General features: G+C 47.0%; 1 protein-coding gene across 1 annotated transcript in view; it reads left to right on the top strand.

Annotated features, from left to right (window-relative positions):
* The window catches only part of RUFY4 (RUN and FYVE domain containing 4), a 35,147-nt gene extending 20,954 nt beyond the window's left edge, over positions 1 to 14,193 (top strand). Inside the window, exons 8-12 of the mRNA XM_030210131.1 lie at positions 1,981 to 4,281; positions 7,258 to 7,364; positions 7,841 to 7,987; positions 9,308 to 9,439; positions 13,926 to 14,193. Of these exons, the coding sequence (XP_030065991.1) occupies positions 1,981 to 4,281; positions 7,258 to 7,364; positions 7,841 to 7,987; positions 9,308 to 9,439; positions 13,926 to 14,028 (2,790 nt within the window). The 3' untranslated portion in view covers positions 14,029 to 14,193. The remainder of the gene's footprint in view (positions 1 to 1,980; positions 4,282 to 7,257; positions 7,365 to 7,840; positions 7,988 to 9,307; positions 9,440 to 13,925) is intronic.
* The last annotated feature ends 6,373 nt before the right edge of the window (positions 14,194 to 20,566 follow it).

Below are 20,566 nucleotides of genomic sequence, written 5' to 3' on the forward strand. Positions count from 1 at the left end.
CCAATTGTATTCTGTACCCTGGTATGGCGATACCATAACAGGTCTTTGTAAGCCACATTGAGCCTGCAAATAGGTGGGAAAATGTGGGATACAAGTGCAATAAATAAATAAATTCACTGAGCTATACCTGGTTAATCTTGTAATTGTGATCCGCGTTGAGCTACTGGTCTGGTATATGCGGAATACATGAAAAAAAAGTGTACATTTGCTTGCATAAATGCGAGTATTCTATCATTTTAGTGCACAATCGATATGCATATTTAGATGCTAAAGGTATAAAACGAAGGGATTACCTTTTCATTAAATCTTTTTTCATTTTACGTTCTTCCTCTAATATGTCTGCTCTCTCTACAATTTTCACATCATCTATGAACAAGCCTAATTTTCCCTTCTATCCCTTCCCACTGTGAAAAACGTTTTAGTAACATAGTAACATAGTAGATGACGGCAGAAAAAGACCTGCGCAGTCTATCCAGTCTGCCCAACAAGATAAACTCACATGTGCTACTTTTTGTGTATACCTTACCTTGATTTGTACCTGTCCTTTTCCGGGCACAGACCGTATAAGTCTGCCCAGCACTATCCTCGCCTCCCAACCACCAGCCCCGCCTCCCACCACTGGTTCTGGCACAGACCATATAAGTCTGCCCAGCACTATCCCCGCCTCCAAACCACCAGTCCCGCCTCCCACCATCAGCTTTGGCACAGACCGTATAAGTCTGCCCAGCACCATCTCCGTCTCCCGCCACCGGCTTTGCCACCCAATTCCGTCTAAGCTCCTTAGGATCCATTCCTTCTGAGCAGGATTCCTTTATGTTTATCCCACGCATGTTTGAATTCCGTTACCGTTTTCGTTTCCACCAACTCCCGCGGGAGGGCATTCCAAGCATCCACTACTCTCTCCGTGAAAAAATAGGCTCATCACTGGTCCCTGTGGCACTCCACTGGTCACTTTCCCTTAACTAGAGTGGACCCCATTGACTGCCACTCTTTGAGTTCTGTGGTCCAGGAATGACAAAATACAATGATGCTCTCTGGACATAATTACTTCCTGATCATTACCAGGGTAAAACAGTGAGGCAAAGGCGAATTCATAGGAGCCAACTTTTCAAAATTATTGGGGGTACTAAGGCCAGTGGAAATAACCCCTCCCTGGACACATACAAGGAATTTTCTCAATATTGGGGGTGCTCAAGCACCCACAGCACCCACAGAGTCGGCTCCTATGGATCCAATTGGAATACCAAGAAGTCTTTCATATTCAATTCTTCAACCAGCGTTCGCGGCACAGATAGAAAGACTCAACGCAGTGTGCTGGAATCACAGTGGACCTCTTCTCACTATTCAGAATTTTACATGTTTTTAGTGAGCAACAGTCCAGTTTGGCTGTTCCCCATTGTTCACCACCAAACCTTGTTAGGGACACATTTTTAGAATTATGTGACTCCGATGCAGGCATTGTTCGTCGAAACATGGCCATGTCGAGCCTTTTTATCTGTGTCACAAACATTGGTTGACGAATGGAAAATTAAAGACTTCTTGGATTTCCAATTGAATCGCCTTCACTTTACCTCGCTGTTTTACCCTGTTGTTGTTTGCATGGGGACATCATTCTTCTACACACCGTCTCCTGTTCTTCACACATTACCCCACGCTGTAAGTCTCCCATGTCTGCCATAGCATCATCTAATGTCTTTTCTTGGGGTCATTCTTCTAGGTTGACCGTTTCATGGAAGAATACTGATTACTATCTTTAGATCCAATATTTCAGTAAAATCTGTTGCTAATTATGCCCTAATGCTTTTCCACAGTAAAACGAAGTTCATGTCTATATTTGTCAGTCATTGGACACCTCATTCTATAAATTCTGAGTATATGAACAATTAAATAATGCAACTGTGCACATAATATTTGCTATCCACTTTTGCTCATATGTCGTATCTTATTAATTTGTCTCTCTGCTTTTTAAATTAAATTTAGGTTGAGCCTCTAAATACCGATGTTGTTCTGAACAAGAAAACTACAGCAATACAAGAGGAGAAACCATCAGCCTGTGGTCCCAGTGAGCAGCAAGATGCGAGGAACCAGAAGTCCTGTGTGGAAGCATCAGGGACTGAAGTTACAGTCGTGAGGGACTATGAGGCCAAAATTTGTTTCTTAGAAAATCAGAACACGGAGCTTATGGAGAAACTTAAAAAAGTATCCCGAAAGAGAGCTACAGGCTCCACGGAGGACTTCCAGAAAGTTAGCAATCTGCTGGACAGTTTGGCAGCTAGTGAGAAGAGAGAGATTGAGACCAGGAGGATGAACTTAGATCTCCAAACTCAGATCGATAAACTGACCCTGGACCTGCAGAGCAGCCTCAGAGCTGAACAGATGTTAAGCACTTCCCTGGGCAGGCATAAACAGAATTACGCTGAGGAAAGGGACAGACTTCAGCGAGAACTGGAAAGCGCACAAGGAAGGTATGATGAGCAGCTCAGGGTTCAATCAGAGCAAATCTCTGAGCTCCTGGAGACCAACAAATTTCTGAGAAAGACTCTAGAAGAGCTGGATGTTTTGGTAAATGAGCTCAGACAACATCTAGCCAGTAAGGAAGAGGAAATTAGTCAACTGACAGAAAATCACGCTGAAGAGAAAGTGTATTTAGCAGAGGTTCATGCGAAGAAGCTTTCAGAAGCAGATGGACAACAGGGAGACAACTTGGCACGGTTTGAAAAGGAGCAGCAGGCCACGATGGAAGAGCTGAACGAAGTCAAAGCAAAGCTTGAGTTTAAAGACCTAGAACTAAATGAAATGATCAGTGAGCATCAGGTGACCATCCGGGAGTCAGCTGGGCTAGCAAAGTCTCTGCAGGAGCTGGAGGAAAGGTTCGGTCTTCAAGAAGTGGAAAGGAAAAAGTGTCTGTTAGAGAGTGAGACATATCAGCTTCAGTCCCAAGAGCTGCAGGCCCAGTGCCAGATGCTTCGACAACAGTTGAGGGAAAGGGAAGACAAGGCAGAGGAGAAAGACAGAAGCATAATGTCTCTACAGTTAGAGGTCTCCATGTTGCAGGCATCGGAAAAACACTGGAAAGAGCAAAGCTGGGGCTCCCTGCTTAGTGCAGATGGAAAAGAAGCAGAACCCTGGGAAGAGAAAAAGATTCTGGAGGAAAGGATCAGGCTTATACAGCTGCAAAATGGAAAGATAGCCCAGAAGCTAGCAAACTCTCTTTTAGAGAAAGAGACCCTGGATGAAAAGAACAATACACTTTCTGAATCTTTAGAGTCGCGAGAACAAAGCCTTCAATCTGTTGAGCTGGAACTAAGGGATCTCAATAAGCAACTTCTTGTGTGTCAGGAACAAACCGGGTCGCTCAAAAATGCTCTAGCACAGAAGGAACAGACCCTGCAGGACAAAGAGAAGGATATCAGAGCTTTGAAGAAAGAGGTAGAAGACACATCAGTGAAACTAAGGAAGGCATTGTCTGAAAAATCAGTCATGGATACAAAGTTAGCTGAGATTATGGCGACAACTGTAACCCTGGCTAATGAAAAGTCTCAAGCATCTGCAGAAAGACTGAAGCTGGAGGAGACTTTGTGTGAAGTGAAAAGGCGGCTGTCGGCTTCTGAGGAGCAAAGGCAAAAGACGGAAGATGAGGTACATAGGGCACTGCAGGAAGAAGAGCATCTCAGGCAGGTACTGCAACAGATCTCAGGGGAGAAAGAGACTCTTGCAGGAGAACGGCAGACCACAGTGGCTGAGCTCAAAGGAAAGACTCAGGAAATTGCAAAACTTGGACATGAACTAGAGCAATTGCAGACCTCCATGAAAAATGAGACGATGGCACTGAGTGAACAACTGGCCATCATTCAGTCTGAGAGAGATGCCCTGTTCCAGCAAAAGAAAGAACTAGAATATGCAAATTTGGCTCAGAGTGAGGAGCGTGTCCAATTAAAATACCAAATGAAAAACCTGGAGCTGGAGAAGCTGAGAGCTGAGCAAACCAGCACTGAACTGGAGGTGACCAGAGAGCAGCTTTCTACCAGTCAATCAGAGAAAGAGGCCTTGGAGAAGAAGCTTGCCAAGGTGATGATGGAGTTAAGTCAGAAAGCAGAGAACAGTCATAGTACTGAACTTGAGAACCTTCGGAAAGCCAAAGAGGACCAAGATCTGAGGATGAAGAACCTTGAGGAGGAAAAGCAAATGCTACAGAGCAGACTACAAACTGCAGAGATGCAACTGATGGACTTGGCAGGTTTGGAAGAGAAACAGCAGAAAGTAGCTGAAAAACTGAAAGAGGTGGGTGCTTTACTATTAAAAGTAATCTCACTCTGCTTTGTGTTGCTGGTCTGATGAGATCTATTGGGGCAAAATGTACCCTGGCCAAGAGCAGAACCAGCCTTCCTCTGGTCTTCAGGCACTAGCTAAACCAGTTGACCAAAAGAATCATTTCTTCAAAAAGAAGTGGTATATCAGAACTGAAGAAAGCACTAGATAAGCCCATGGAAGCAAGAATCACATCTCTAATTAGAAAGGATCTATGGCAGTGCCAAGACCAGTTTTTATCTATTCCTGGGGCAGATATTCAAAATTTAGCCCTCTCTTCTATGACTTATCAGCACAATGCCATCTCCAATGGTGGCAGTCTGAACACTCTCCCTTTGGTAGTAGCTCCAGCACAGCACCCTCTTCCTTTTATCCCTCACCCCTTACTTTGCATTTCTTCTTTCTCTCCCTCCCCTTCTCCTTCCTCTGGGCCTCCCACTTTGTCTTCTCCTAAAGCTTTCCTAAAACCCCTTTTTTCTCTCCCTCTGCAGCCTCTTTCTCCCCAAATACACCTTGCCATGCATCATGCCTTCTCTCCCCCTTAATTTATGTCCTGCATCCCCCTATTTTTCTCATCCACTTCTTGTCTCCTCCTTACCCAATACCCATCAACAACTCTCTCTCTCTCCAACAGTAGCCATCCCTTCCCCTACAGTCCTCTGCAAATCAATAGCAGCCCCCTCTCTTACTCTTTAACCTTGTGCCCAACATCTGAAGCCCCCTCTATTCCTGCTAATTACTATGTTGGAGGCATCATCCTTGCTTGCTTCCTCCTACCCCTACGTTCCAGCACTGGTCTATGATAGTACAACAGGAAGAGGCATAGAACAGACCACATGGCCTTTGCGGTCACTGCCTGAATTCTGTTTTCTCTTTATTTGTAAAAGTGAGCAATCCTACTGTCGTATTGCAGTTGTGTCCCTTCGTCTTATGACTTACTGGCTGAGGTTCATCTCTACTGCAGACATAAGCAACCCAGGTTTGAGTTTTTGCTCAAACCTGGCAGAAGCGGTGTTCCTGATGTTCAAGGGAAGGGCATTCCAGGTATTACACAACACTGAGTTGCAGTTTCACCAGAGGAAGGTGATCGCCATGGGACAGCTGAATTTGGGAGACGGAAAGAAACTGTGGAAGCCAGGAAGGCAGGTTCACTGTATACCAGACATTTGTGCATTGGGTTCTATACAGTTTCCCTTGCCAAATCAAAAGACGCCTCTCTCAGCCTTTCATCCTTGACCTCTTTTGAGTGGGACAGGACTGGATGGATTAGTGGAGATTATTTTTATAACTTTATTATTTATTGCTCCAAATGCACTTATCATAGACATGACATAAATCACAGGTTGTTCCACCATAACGACTATACCTATAAACAACTGAGGTCCTTACTCCAGCGGGTCTCCTAATATTTGCCGTACCCCTCTCTCCCCTGAGGGTACCCTCCATCTGCATTTAAATAAGGTGTTCAGACCACCTCTTACCCTAGGCTAAATAGTGGTCTGCGATGGCTTCTGTAGTATAAAAGTTGCAAATCCCAAGAACGATGCTAACTTTGCCTGCTCCTCCTCCCCAGCATTGATCTTCTCGTTCCCTGAGCTTTTCCACTCACTCCCCAACCCGGAGCACCAGTGATTTATCAGTTATGCCATGTCCATCTTCCAGGGCACTGCTATCTCGCACCATGCAGTGATCATTCCCATAATTACCGCTCTTTTTACCCCTCAATATATTCTTTGGAATCAAGCCAGACAAGGAGAGACTTGCCGACCTGAACATGTATACCTTGGAGGAAAGGAGAAACAGGTGTGACATGAAACAGATGTTCAAATATTTGAAAGGTATTAATCCGCAAACGAACCTTTTCCGGAGACGGGAAGGCCGTAGAACTAGAGGACATGAATTGAGGTTGAAGGGGGGCAGACTCAGGACTAAAGTCAGGAAGTATTTTGTTCACGGAAAGGGTGGTGTATATGTGGAATGCCCTCCCCCAGGAAGTGGTGGAGATGAAAACGGCAATGGAATTCAAACACGCATGGGCTTTTGACAGCCCAGGTCTGTCAAACAAGTGTGGGAGGGTTGCGTTCAGGCACAATCCTCCTGCACTTCTACCCCATGATCAGAGAGAATTGTGTGCTTAAATTTGCATGCAATTATCTCTGATCGTAGGTGCAGTAAAGCCCCGCGCTGTTCCAGCGCTATTTTTAGAGCGCTGTTTGGAACAGCGTGGGGCTTTTGATCATTTGTCCATAGGGTAGACAAACAATTCAAGCTCAGCTGAGAAAAAGAGAAGGTCCCTTAGTGAAGGTTATACACTAAGCAGGGGGTGGCTGCAGTACATATGGGACTACATTACCCACAATGCATTGCTCACATACCATGACAGGAAGTAACTGCAGCGCTAAAAACCGTAAGAAGTGAGAATAGCATTAAACACATTTTAGAGCTATAATATAAAAATAGTGCAAAGCTGCTGGAGGCAGAACACCTGTCCCCCCCTTTTGACATTAGTCCCCTTTTCTCTCTTCCTGTCCCCCCTCCCCCCCTCTCTCACTCTTTCTACCCATGGAATTCTGGGCTCTGTGCTGCTCCTTCAGGAATCCTGCATGTGCCACATGAGTCGCTCTGGGCTCCAGCAGAGTCCATAAGTAGTATGTAGCACATGTGTGAGTCCCATATTTCTCTGCTGTGCATGTCATATCTGCTACCTTCTTTGTGTCTGCACATGACCAAGACCAGGAGTAGAACATCAGATTCTAGCCCCAGGCCCTGGCATGAAGTCCTGGCCCAGTACTTGGTGCTGGTGGATGGACCATCAACAGTGAAACGTGTGTGTACCGCTGTCTGTCCTGCTGCCACCCCTACATTGTAGCACTCTAGGCCATAGCCAGTTTTGCCTAGTGCTTTCCCATGAAACAGGTTTGAAAAATCTTCATTATTTTCCTTTGACAGAAGCTGAATGATCAGTTAGAGAAGGTGAAGGCAGAATCTCAATCAAAGGGCCAAATTCTGACTGCAAAGGAAAGTGAAATGACGGAGCTGGTAGAGGAGCTGAAGAGGTGGGTACTGCAGGCGAGATAGCGGGGTAGAAGAAATGAGGGCAGCCGGCATGCTAGCTTTCGAATAAAAGGGTGAGTGCGCAAGCATAATGGCTCCCTGATGAGAACCAGAAGGAAGGAAATAAATAGAGAGGTCCTGGAATGTATGAGGCCTCCCTAATGAGAGACAGATGGACAAGAGTAAGGGAAGAAGGCATCAAATGGCTCCCTGATGAGTCCCAGATGAGGAGACAAGTCATGTAAGGATTCAGGCAGGGGTGTAGCCAGACCTCGTGGTGGGAAGGGGGCCAGAGCCCGAGGTTGGAGGGGCACATATTAGTCTGCTGCCCCTCTGCCGCCTCACCCCCCCACCACCACCTCGCCATTCCCCCCACCGCCCTGCCGCACTCCACAGCAGCAAATACTTTCCCTTCATCCTCACTCCTCTTATCTTCCCGTAATCTTTATGCTTTCTGAGCACTTTCCTTTTCACCCAGGGCCAAGCTGGACTGTGAACACTGCAGGAACCTGTTGGAGAAAACAGAACTAGAAGCCAAAGAGAGAGAAGGCAAATACTTGGAAAGGATCACAGAGCAGAACGATCTTATCACAAGTCTGAAATCCAGGGTGCTGGACTTGGTGCGGTAAGACTTCTTGCATGGGCCTCTGTAAAAACTCACAGATATAGTGAAATCTGTCTAAAACTTCCCAGCTGAAATGAGCTGTAAACAAACATTCAGGCAGGCCCTGTGTTTCAGGGTGAGACAACTACTACTACTACTACTTAGCATTTCTATAGCGCTACTAGGGTTACGCAGTGCTGTACAAGTTAAAACATGGGGAAGGACAGTCCCTGCTCAAGAGAGCTTACAATCTAAAACATCCAGGGGCTTATTCTGAGAATTCCTCCATTTTCTTTCCTAGTCAAAATGTATCTCAGGAAATTTAAACTAGTGATGCTGAGTTGTCCAGTTCACTCATACTAGTGATACTGTAGGCGGTACATTTATTTATTTATTTGTGATATTTATATCCCACATTATCCCAAACAAGTTTGAGTTCAGTGTGGCTTACAATAAACAGTACAGGATACATAACAAAGAATAATGCATAAGAAAGTAATTTGTTGTAAGAATCCAACAACACAGTATCATAAACATACTGGGATAACTATGGATGTTTAACATTTAGAAAATCTATTACGAACGAGAAATCGTACATGAAGCAAAGAGAAGGTTAATGGTAAATAGAGTAATAACCAATTCAGGTAATAATTAATTGTTTGAGGTATGGTTGTTCTTTCAGAGGGTTTGTTTGAATAGGAACGATTTGAGGATTTTGCGGATTCTAGTATATTCCTGTATATTTCTTATTTTGGGTTGGAAGGAGTTCTAGGTAAGTGAAGTTTGCAGAGTGGACAGTTTTGTAGCTCACTTTTTTGCAATTTGGGAGGTGTCGTCTGAGATGGTTTCTTACCTCATATTTAGTGTTTCTTTGAGGTAAGTTTATTAATGGTTCCATATAGTCTGGAGCTGTGCCATTTAGGATTTGCAACATAAAAGGTACATAATTTGAAGGTGGTTCTCGCTTTGATGGGAAGCCAGTGTAATTTGATTAATAAAGGGGAGGCACTTTCAAAACGAGAGCTTTTATATATGAACCTGGCTGCAGCGTTAGGGCTCTTCTGTGTTTATCTTATGATTTTTTAAATTCAGCTACTGTTTTTGCCTCTAATGCTGAAGCTGTTTTACTTCTTTAGTGCATGCAAATCTGTCTCATGAATAGTCATTGTGGGTATCCTGAAAGGGGTGCCTCCAGGACCAGGTTTGGGAACCACTGGTTCAGAGCGTCATTCATGTCTTGTCGTCTACGTGCTCCCTGCATCCCTCTGTTCACCCTCCTTTCCTCTCCCATTTCTCTCTCCCCTCTGCTCCCCACACTTTCTCTGTTTTCCTTTACGTCAGAGAGAAGGATGCCATGTGGAAGAAGACTGAGGGGATTGAGTCTCTGCAGAGAAATCCAGCGTCTCATGACCCCAGCCAGTGCGTGAGCTGCGGGAAGGACTTCAAACCTTTCACTAGGAAATTGCAGTGCAGGTAACATGTTCATCCTCTCATGCTCCTGTACACATGGGCACGCACACAAATCAGAGTCTAGGCAGAGCAGCTGGGGGAAGGGACAGGGCCGCCGAGAGACTAGGCTGGGCCCGGGGCATAGCACCCCGCCTCCACCCTCCCCCCACCCCCCGCCACTGCCACCCCCATCGCTCCCCCTGCCGCTGCGTCGCTCCCCCCGCCTCTGCAGTCCCCGGTCTCACCTGCCTGCCTCCACGGCTCCGGGCCCCCTGCATTCAAAGTAGCAGTCGCAGATTGCCTCTCTTCTGGCCTTCCCTCCCTGTGTCACGCCCTCGTTTGATGTAACTTCCGGTTTCTGCGAGTGCGGGACACAGGGAGGGAAGCCCCGAAGAGAGGCGATCTGTGACTGCCATTTTGAATGCAGGGGGCCCGGAGTCGAGGAGGCAGGCAGGTGAGACCGTGGACTGCAGCACTGGCGGCCTGACCCTGGCGCCGGGCCTCCCTTGGTGGCCCGGACCCGGGGAATTTTGTCCCCCCCCCCCCTCTCGGCAGCCCTGGGAAGGGAGAGTGTGCCCATTAGTGGAGGAGTGGCCTAGTGGTTATGGTGGTGGACTCTGCTCCTGGGGAACTGAGGAACTGAGTTTGATTCCCACTTCAGGCACAGGCAGCTCCTTGTGACTCTGGGCAAGTTACTTAACCCTCCATTACCTCATGTAAGCTGCATTGAGCCTGCCATGAGTGGGAAAGCGCAGGGTACAAATATAACAAAAATAAAATAGATACTATTGGAGATTCTACAGGGAATGTTGCTATTCCACTAGCAACATTCCATGTAGAAGGCTGCGCAGGCTTCTGTTTCTGTGAGTCTGATGTCCTGCACGTCAGACTCACAGAAGCAGAAGTCTGCGCGGCCATATTGGTGATCTGCAAGGGCCGACTTCTACATGGAATGTTGCTAGTGGAATAGCAACATTCCATGTAGAATCTCAAATAGTAGCAACAGTGGAGGAGTGGCCTAGGAGAGGTTAGGGTGGTGGACTCTGGTCCTGAGGAAAGTCACTTAACCCTCCAATGCCCCATGTAAGCCGCATTGAGCCTGCCATGAGTGGGAAAGCGCGGGGTACAAATGTAACTAAAAAAAATTAACTGGCCCGGCCCTGCGCCTTGCTTTAAAAGCATTGGGCTGGATATTCCAGTGTTCTTATCTGTGTTTAGAACGACTATCCAGCTAGTGCACGGGAGGCTGTGAGCGTTACACCTGATTCTCTCAGAACTCAGAGATTTTCATCTGCTCTCTGGATAGCTCTACAGCTAAAGTCAGGCTAGAAAAAAGACTGTTTGAAGTTGAACTGAAACCACCTTGAGCACTAGGGGGCGCACTGGAATTAATTTTATGATCTGCGTGATCTCATTGCGAACACAACATATTTATTATCTCACATTGAATTGTTAAGTCCTAGAAAGAAAAGAGATTTATCATGTTTTCCTTTTACATTCCCTCCTGCTAAGGAGATAAAACAGTTAAGATTTATGACATGCTACTTGCTTTTATCAAGCCCCAAAAATATGGCGTTCATGTTTAAATAATTTTTATTGAACAAGCAATAAAACATTACAACCATAAGCCTTTGTAAGTTGTTCAATTTTTCATTCCGTCGACTCCCTGAACCCCCTTGGGAAATCTGAATCCCCCATCAAACATATAAACGGCGAGTGACCGCACTCACTCGCAAATGCGCAGTAGAGACTTCCCTCTCTGCCCCGCCCCCGCTTCAATACGTGATGATGGGGGGCGGGACAGAGAGGGAAGTCTCTACTGGCATGCTGCAGACATCGGAACCGCTCCCCCTCCCCCCCTCCCCCGGAGTCGCCGCCGCCCCTCCATCTGGCCCGAGCACTGTGAACTTACATCAGCACGCAGCAGCAGGCACATCAGCAAAGCTGCCGTCGGGCTTCCTTCTCTGCCTTTGTCCCGCCTTCGCCGACGTTATGTCACACGAGGGCGGGACACAGGCAGAGAAGGAAGCCCGCCCCGACGGCAGTGTAGTAAATTTAAAACAAATCGTAGAAAGTTTTTCTTCACCCAACGCGTAATTAAACTCTGGAATTCGTTGCCGGAGAACGTGGTGAAGGCAGTTAGCTTGGCAGAGTTTAAAAAGGGGTTAGACAGTTTCCTAAAGGACAAGTCCATAAACCGCTACAAAATGGACTTGAGAAAAATCCACAATTCCGGGAATAACATGTATAGAATGTTTGTACGTTTGGGAAGCTTGCCAGGTGCCCTTGGCCTGGATTGGCTGCTGTCGTGGACAGGATGCTGGGCTCAATGGACCCTTGGTCTTTTCCCAGTGTGGTATTAATTATGTACTTATGTACTTACTGTCCTCCCATGTCCATCAATTCTCCTCTGCCCTGCCCTCCCATTCCCTTCCCTACCCTCCCCTCCCCTTCTTCCCTCCTTCTCCTCGATGTACCGCGATTCTCTCCTCCCCTCGATTTGCACCTGAACGTTCTACGGCTGGCTGTCGATCGGATGGACCGTCCGAGAGCTACCCGGCGATTCTCCGCATATTCTCTCCTCCTAACATCATCTCACCTCCTGCGCTTCCTTCCCCTCTCATTGTTCCGCCATCTGACATCATTACGTTTTGACGCGAGGGCGGGGCAATGAGTGGGAATGGATGCTACGAACCCAGGCATCCAGACGTAGAACGTTGGAGGTGCAAATTATTATATAGGATAAACACACTGTGGCTACCCTAATCGCTTATCTGGGAATAAGGTTTCCATGCCCGGTATATTGAGTCTGTGTTTGTATTTCCTCTACAGCTGTTTATTGTTATTTTATGTGTATTGTAAAACTGAACAAAAATTTGCTGTGGATGAGAGATTTTTATTGTTACGTTTAGCTTTTATTAAATCAAACTCCTGCAGGATCTCACAGCACAGCAGACAATTCTCCTTCACTTCAGTGGCGTAGCCACAGGTGGGCCAGGGCCCACCCACTTGGGGCTCAGGCCCACCCAACAGTAGCACACGTTTAGCAGTAGCTGGTGGGGATCCCAAGATCCGCCAGCTGAAGACTTCCCCCTGATAGTAATTAAAACGCTGCTCTCCACGATACAGGCACCTGCGCATGCTCAGTTTTAAGCGCATGCCTACTGCAGACTGCCAAGGTGGAAAGAAGCGTTTTCCCGCCAGCTCAGATATTTTTCTGGTGGGGGTTGGGAAAAACACTTGGTGCCCACCCACTTCTTGCCTAGGCCCACCCAAAATCTGTTGTCTGGCTACGCCCCTGCTTCACTTTATCTGTTGCCAATCTCTGGGAGTTCCTGCAGGGATCTCAGAGTGTAGGAAACAACTGGGCTCATTTGCAAAACAGAAAAACATCTTAAAAGTGGCATAAAGTAGCATTTGAATGTTTTTCTCACAAAAACGTCCAAATAAGTATTTTCGAAACCAATTTTTTAGATGTTTTTCTTTGAAGTCCGTCAGAAGTGCATCCAAATCTCAAGGGGGCGTGTCAGGGGCGTGTTCAGGCCGGGACTTGGGCCATAACGAAACAAAACAAAACCATCCAGGACTAAAACTAAGATGTTTTGAGCTAGACCTGTTTTTGTAACAAATAAGGCCCAAAACGTGACCTATCTAACCAGATGACCTCCTCCCACCCCCCAAAAATGCGATGAAAAACATTACTTGCCAGCCTCAGATGTTATACTCAGGTCCATTAGAACAGCATGCAGGTCCATGGAGTAGTCTAGTGGTGGGTGCAGTGCACTGTAGACAGGTGGACCCAGGCTTCTACCTCCCCTACCTGTTACACTAGTGGAGGAAACTGCGAGCCCTCCAAAACTCACCAGAAACCCACTGTTCCCACATATAGGTGCCCCCTTCACCCATAAGGGCTATGGTGGTGGTGTACAGTTGGAGGTAGTGAGTTTAGGGTGGGTTTTGGGGGGCTCAGCAGACAAGGTGAGGGAGCAATGGTCAAATGTGTACCTGGGAGCTTTTTATGAAGTCCACTGCAGTCCCCCTAGGTTGCCCTATTGCTGTCCTGGGATGTCAGGGGGACCAGTTTACTAAAAATGCTGGTTCCTCCTACATCCCAATGGCTTGATTTTGTGCGTTTTGCCATTGGATGTTTTTTTTTTTTAATGGACCAAAAAATAAAACGGCCAAATCACAAAACCTTCTATTTTCAAAAACAAAAGATAGGCGTTTTTCTTTTTTGAAAATGGCCTTCTTTACTATTCAGATTTTGGCCATTTTTTGCAAAGTCCAAAGTCGGACTTAGACGTCAGATCGAAAATGCCCCTCAGTGTCCCCCACTGTATCTAATCCAGTTCTCTGGGAGTTCCTTCCTGCAGCATCCCACAGTGCAAGAGACAATGTCTTCTCCTGTATCTAGTGCAGGTCTCTGGGATTTGTAGTCTCTTCAGTGTGGCTTAGTATTACTGAATAACTGGGAAGTGCAAGTTTTATGGACTTCAATTTTTCCTTTCAGGCTTTGCAGGAACACCATGTGCCAGGCCTGTTCCGTGAAGAGTGGGAAGAAAGAGCTTTGCTGTATTCCCTGTTACCAGAAGGGAACTTTACAAGTCACTTGATCGCAGCCAGCAAGCCGCACTGTAATATGGCGCTGGCACCTGTAAGACTGTTTAATGACATCGTCGGAGCTGGGAGTAGAACCGACACCAATTCATGTTATCTTCAGTGGACCACCATGCAGTGGCGTAGCTACGTGGGGCCATGGGGGCCTAGGCGCCCGTAAATTTGGCACTGGACCCCCTGCCGATGACCCTCTCGACCCCAACCTCCCGCCGCCAACCCTCCCCCGCCGTCGGCTACCTTTGCTGGCGGGGGACCCCAACCTCTGCCAGCCGAGGTCCTCTTCCGGCGCAAGGCTTCGTTCTGTTTCTGTGAGTCTGACGTCCTGCATGTTGTATGTGCAGGACGTCAGACTCACAGAAACAGAATGAAGCCTTGCGCCGGAAGAAGAGGACCACGGCTGGTGGGGGTTGGGGTCCCCCGCCAGCAAAGGTAGCCGACGGCGGGTTGGCGGCAGGAGGGGAGGTCGAGAGGGTCGTCGGCAAGGGAGGGTCAAAGTTGTTGTTGGTGGTGATGGTGGCGGCGGCGGCAGTGGGGGGGGTCTGCAATGGCGGGGGGCAGGTCAGTGGCGCCGGGGGGGGCTAAAATGTGCCCCCTCTCCTCAGGCTCTGGAACCCCCCCCCCCCCCCCCGCCAAAGTCTGGCTATGCCCCTGCCAACCTGACTGGCAATTAACCAGTGATGTCTGCTAATGTCTGTGCATTTCCTCTAGTCAGTACATGAAAAGGTCACTCCTACTTCATAAGTACATAAGCATTGCCATACTGGGACAGACCAAAGGTCCATCAAGTCCAGCATCTTGTTTCCAACAGTGTCCAATCCAGGTCACAAATACCTGGTATGATCCCAAAAAAGTTCAATAAATTTTATGCTGCGTATCCTAGAAATAAGCAGTGGATTTTCCCCAAGTCATTTTAATAATGGTCTATGGACTTTTCCTTTAGGAAGCCATCAAAACCTTTTTAAAACCCCGCTAAGCTAACCGCCTTTACCACATTCTCTGGCAACGAATTCCAGAGTTTAATTACATGTTGAGGCCTGATACTGAGCCAATGGCAACAGTCCACAGATGAAGGGCAGTTTGACAGTCTAGGCACCTGCATTTATGCCCCCCTTATGCCTGATGTATGGAATCGTAACGCCTATAAGTTACACTCATGTGTACACCTACCCATGAACGTGGCCTCCTAGTGCTATCCTGTAATGGTGGACATATTTCTGGCTTCTTAAATCATGCAAATGCCTTAATATCCAGACAGTTAAACCAGGAACACTAGCCGAACATCCATAAAGGGAAATGGAACTTGATATACCGCCTTTCTGAGGTTTTTGCAACTACATTCAAAGCGGTTTACATATGTTCAGGTACTTATTTTGTACCAGGGGCCATGGAGGGTTAAGTGACTTGCCCAGAGTCACAAGGAGCTGCAGTGGGAATCGAACTCAGTTCCCCAGGATCAAAGTCCACTGCACTAACCACTAGGCTACTCCTCCACTCATTCCACCAATAAGAGCCAACCTCATCAGTGATGTCACAATGGCTTGATTGCCCGATACTTGGCTCACTTCTGATATTGTGATGTCATAAGGAAAAGGGAAATGGGACTTGATATACTGCCTTTCTGAGGTTTTTGCAACTACATTCAAAGCAGTTTACATATATTCAGGTACTTATTTTGTACCAGGGGCAATGGAGGGTTAAGTGACTTGCCCAGAGTCACAAGGAGCTGCAGTGGGAATCAAACCCAGTTCCCCAGAATCAGTCCACTGCACTAACCACTAGGCTACTCCTCCACTAGCAACGTTCCATGTATGTGCAGGATGTCAGACTCACAGAAACAGAAGCCTGCGCGGCCGCGTCGCTGGTCTGCAAGGGCAGGCTTCTACATGGAATGTTGCTAGTGGAACAGCGAATAGGGTTAAATGATCGGTATTCTCAATGGAGAAGAGTAGATAGTGGGGTTTCCCAGGGGTCTGTGCTGAGATTGCTGCTTTTTAACATATTAATAAATGACCTAGAGATGGGAGTAACTAGTGAGGTAATTAAATTTACTGATGACACAAAGTTATCCAAAGTCATTGAATCGTGGGAGGATTGTGAAAAATTACAAGAGGACCTTAGGAGACTGGGTGGCTAAATGGTAGATGACGTTTAATGTGAGGAAGTGGAAAGTGATGCATGTGGGAAAGAGGAACCCGAATTATAGCTGCGTCATGGAAGGTTCCACATTAGGAGTCACCGGCCAGAAAACGAATCTAGGTGTCATTGTTGATACTTAGAAACCCTCTGCTCTGTGTGCTGCAGCGGCTAAGAAAGCAAATAGAATGTTAGGAATTATTAGGAAAGGAAGGGAAAAGAATGAGGATGTTATAATGCCTGTATTGCTCCGCCTTGAATACTGTGTGCAGTTCTGGCAGTGGCATTCCTGGGGGGGGAGGGGCGGTGGGTGCGGTCCACCCCGGGTGCATGCCGCTGGGGGGGGTGCCGCGTGCCTGTCCGCTACGTTCATTCTGTGCTCCCTCTGCCCTGGAACAGGTTACTTCCTGTTCCGGGGCACAGGGAGCATGGAAACGAACAAAGCGGAGAGGCGCGGCACCCCTCCCCAGCGGCGTGCACCCGGGGGGGGGGGTTCCTTCACCGGGGGGTGTCCTTTCGCCAGGGGGAGGGTTGCGCTACACCCGGAGGGGGTGCGCTCCACCCGGGGGGGTGGGGTGCATCGGCGATCCGCCCCGGGTGTCAGCCCCCCTAGGAACGCCACTGAGTTCTGGTCACCACATCTCGAAAGAGATATAGCAAAATTAGAAAAGGTGCAGAGAAGGGCTATGAAAATGATAAGGGGATGGGATGATGGGACGACTTCCCTATGAGGAAAGGCTGAAGCATCTAGGTATCTTCAGCTTGGAGAAGAGACGGCTAAGGGGAGATATGATAGAGGTCTATAAAATGATGACCATTGTACAAATGGTGCCAGACAGACGTTTCTGTGCCTGCTTTTTTGGCATTCATATTTTGGATGTTCCATTTTAGAAAACGACTGTCCATTTTCGACGTTTTCAGCACATTTCTCACGTATTTTCAAACAGGAAATTCCAACATTTTTCCTGTTTGAAAATGGCTAAGAGGTGGATGGGGGGGAGGGGGTTGGGCATTTTGAGCAGGACGTCCCAAGTCTGACTTGAACGTTCTTTCAAAAATGCCCCTCCATTTGTGCCTCTGCCATGATTATGGCTGGTGTGTCTTCTCAGTTATGCCAGGTTTAGGGCTGGTGTAACTGCGCAGCCTCAGTTGTAGAATTTGCCTCCACTGTGGCTGCCGTTGAATCTGGGGATTACAATGTAGCAGCGATACTCAGCTTCTTTTTGGATATAATTAGGACAGCCGATTTTGCCAAGTTATCTGAACAGCTATCCAGAATTGCCGCTACCTGGATAAACTTTGTCTCCTCCCGCTGGACCAACCCGGTACTAGCTGGACGGTGCTGTGATGGTCTGCCAAGATATTCAGCGGCACTCACTGCTGCTACCCAGATAATTGCTTTTGAACATTGGCCCAGTGGGTTTTAATAGAAGCTTCTGCCTCTGTAGCTTCAGCTGGAAGAGATTCTCTGTATGTACCCAGTTTGGCAGTGGTATTTCTATACGTGAAACTCTTTTCATGTGCTACATTTGAGGCAGAAGCACAGCCAGACTACAGATTTTGGGTGGGCCTAGGCAAGAAGTGGGTGGGCACCAAGTGTTCTCCTCCCCCCCCCCCCCCCAAAAAAAAAAAAAATCTCAGCAGGTGGGAAAACGCTTCTTTCCACCTTTTCAGTCTGCAGCAGGCATGTGCAGAAAACTGAATACGAGCAGGTGCTGGTATCGTGGAGAGTACTGTTTTTGTTACCATCAAGGGGAAGTCTTCAGCTGGCTGATTTTGGGATCCCCACCAGCTACCACCAAATGTTTGCTACTGTTGGGTGGGCCTGAGCCCTAAGTGGGTGGGCCCTGGCCCACCCAGGCCCACCTGTGGCTACGCCACTGATTTGAGGGCAGTCTGGAAAAAAACAGTACCTGGGGCAAACGCTGCTTTTGGCATCCCCTTCCCTTTAGGGGTTACCTGATCGGAGATTGAAAGGCGGACTGGTGCTACATATGAACACTTCCTGCTTCTCTGTCTCTCACTTTTACCAATGCGGTGCGTACGGCTGTGATAAATCAGCACCTCTCACTATTATCAATACCTTGTGCACTGCTGTGGTAATTCAGCAGCTCTCACAGTTATTAATGCAGTGTACACTGTTTTGGTAACTCAGCAGAGCTCACTGTTATTAGTGCAGTGTAAATCAGCACTTCTCAACTGTTACCATAGCAATGTGCACTCCTTTGGTAAATGTGTTATTAGTGCGGTGTGCATTCCTTTGGTGAATCAGCACCTCTCCTTGTTATCAGTGCAGTGTACACTGTTTGGGCAAATCAGCATCTCAGAGTGATATCAGTGCAGTGTGCACTGCTTTGGTAAATCAGCTTAATACACACACTGTAACTTAGATCAGTTCCTTATCTCTTGCTTAACCGTACAAACATCTGGCCTTGAGATTAGCCAACCCATCTACTTAGCCCAACTGACTCTGCACCACACACCTTGCCCCATCTATGTATCTGCATTTGGCCCCTCAGCTATATGGTAAACTGTATTGTAGAAAATCTTTACCATCATAGCTATGTTAGTTGAATGCTCTAATGTATGTTTATTAAGTATATCATTAGTATTATGCTAACATTGCATTACATCTTTGGTATCTGAATTTCAGAGCTGTTAAATGTGTATATTTTTGATGCTGTTTCATGGTTTCAGTTTGCTGCTTTCAAGTTTACCTCATTTATTGTATTTTTATTTATATTTGGTCATTTTACTATTGTTATGCTATTAAGAAAATTGTAAGTTTTATGTTAAACTGTACCTGCTGTACCTTTGGTGAATCTCTTCATAAAGGTGGTTAATAAATCCCAATAAATAAATTAATCAGCACTTCTTAGTGTTATCAATGCAGTATGCACTGTTTTGGTAAACCAGCACCTCTCACGGTTATTAGTGCAGTGCGCACTGCTTTGGTAAACCAGCACCTCTCACTGTTATTAGTGCAGTGCGCACTGCTTTGGTAAACCAGCACCTTTCACTGTTATTAGTGTACTGCGCACTGCTTTGGTAAACCAGCCCCTCTCACTGTTATTAGTGCACTGCGCACTGCTTTGGTAAACCAGCATCTCTCACTGTCATTAGTGCACTGCGCACTGCTTTGGTAAACCAGCACCTTTCACTATTATTAGTGTACTGCGCACTGCTTTGGTAAACCAGCACCTCTCACTGTTATTAGTGCAGTGAGCACTGCTTTGGTAAACCAGCACCTCTCACTGTTATTAGTGCACTGCACACTGCTTTGGTAAACCAGCACCTCTCACGGTTATTAGTGCAGTGCGCACTGCTTTGGTAAACCAGCACCTCTCACTGTTATTAGTGCAGTGCGCACTGCTTTGGTAAACCAGCAACTCTCAGTGTTATTAGTGCAGTGTGCACTGCTTTGGTAAACCAGCACCTCTCAATGTTATTAGTGCAGTGCGCACTGCTTTGGTAAACCAGCACCTCTCACTGTTATTAGTGCAGTGTGCACTGCTTTGGTAAACCAGCACCTCTCGCTGTTATTAGTGCAGTGCGCACTGCTTTGGTAAACCAGCACATCTCGCTGTTATTAGTGCAGTGCACACTGCTTTGGTAAACCAGCAACTCTCAGTGTTATTAGTGCAGTGTGCACTGCTTTGGTAAACCAGCACCTCTCACGGTTATTAGTGCAGTGTGCACTGCTTTGGTAAACCAGCACCTTTCACTGTTATTAGTGTACTGCGCACTGCTTTGGTAAACCAGCACCTCTCACTGTTATTAGTGCAGTGAGCACTGCTTTGGTAAACCAGCACCTCTCACGGTTATTAGTGCACTGCGCACTGCTTTGGTAAACCAGCACCTCTCACGGTTATTAGTGCACTGCGCACTGCTTTGGTAAACCAGCACCTCTCACTGTTGTTAGTGCAGTGTGCACTGCTTTGGTAGATCACTGCCTCTTCATTGTTAGCGGTGCAGTGTATGAGTCATCTGAATTAGTGTAATTCTCGTAACCTGTGTGTGTATTTCCCCATGCATGTGGGTGAGTATGCGAAACACTCAGCTCTTGGTCTCCTTCCTGACAATGAAGTTTCAGGGTTTGCTCAAGATACTGCATACAATATCTGAAGCAAGCAGCTATGGTTAGTTCTGGTACAAGAGATTTCTCAATTATTTTGTCTCTGAGTTGCTCATTTCTTCCTGCTCCCTCCAGGTCCCAGGCAGCTATAGGGACAAAAAGCAATGGAGGAAGGCGAGACCTGGGAGAGAGTGGAAGATACTTCTTCTCCTTTTCACCATTTATTACATGCCACTTAGGGTGCCCCTATGGGTCTAAAAGGGCAGCATGTCAACTTAAATTAGCTCAGATTTCCTTTTAACTAGCTTCCTGCCAGGATAGTCCAT

Source organism: Microcaecilia unicolor, chromosome 7 (assembly GCF_901765095.1).
Source record: "Microcaecilia unicolor chromosome 7, aMicUni1.1, whole genome shotgun sequence".
NCBI classification, from domain to species: Eukaryota; Metazoa; Chordata; class Amphibia; order Gymnophiona; family Siphonopidae; genus Microcaecilia; species Microcaecilia unicolor.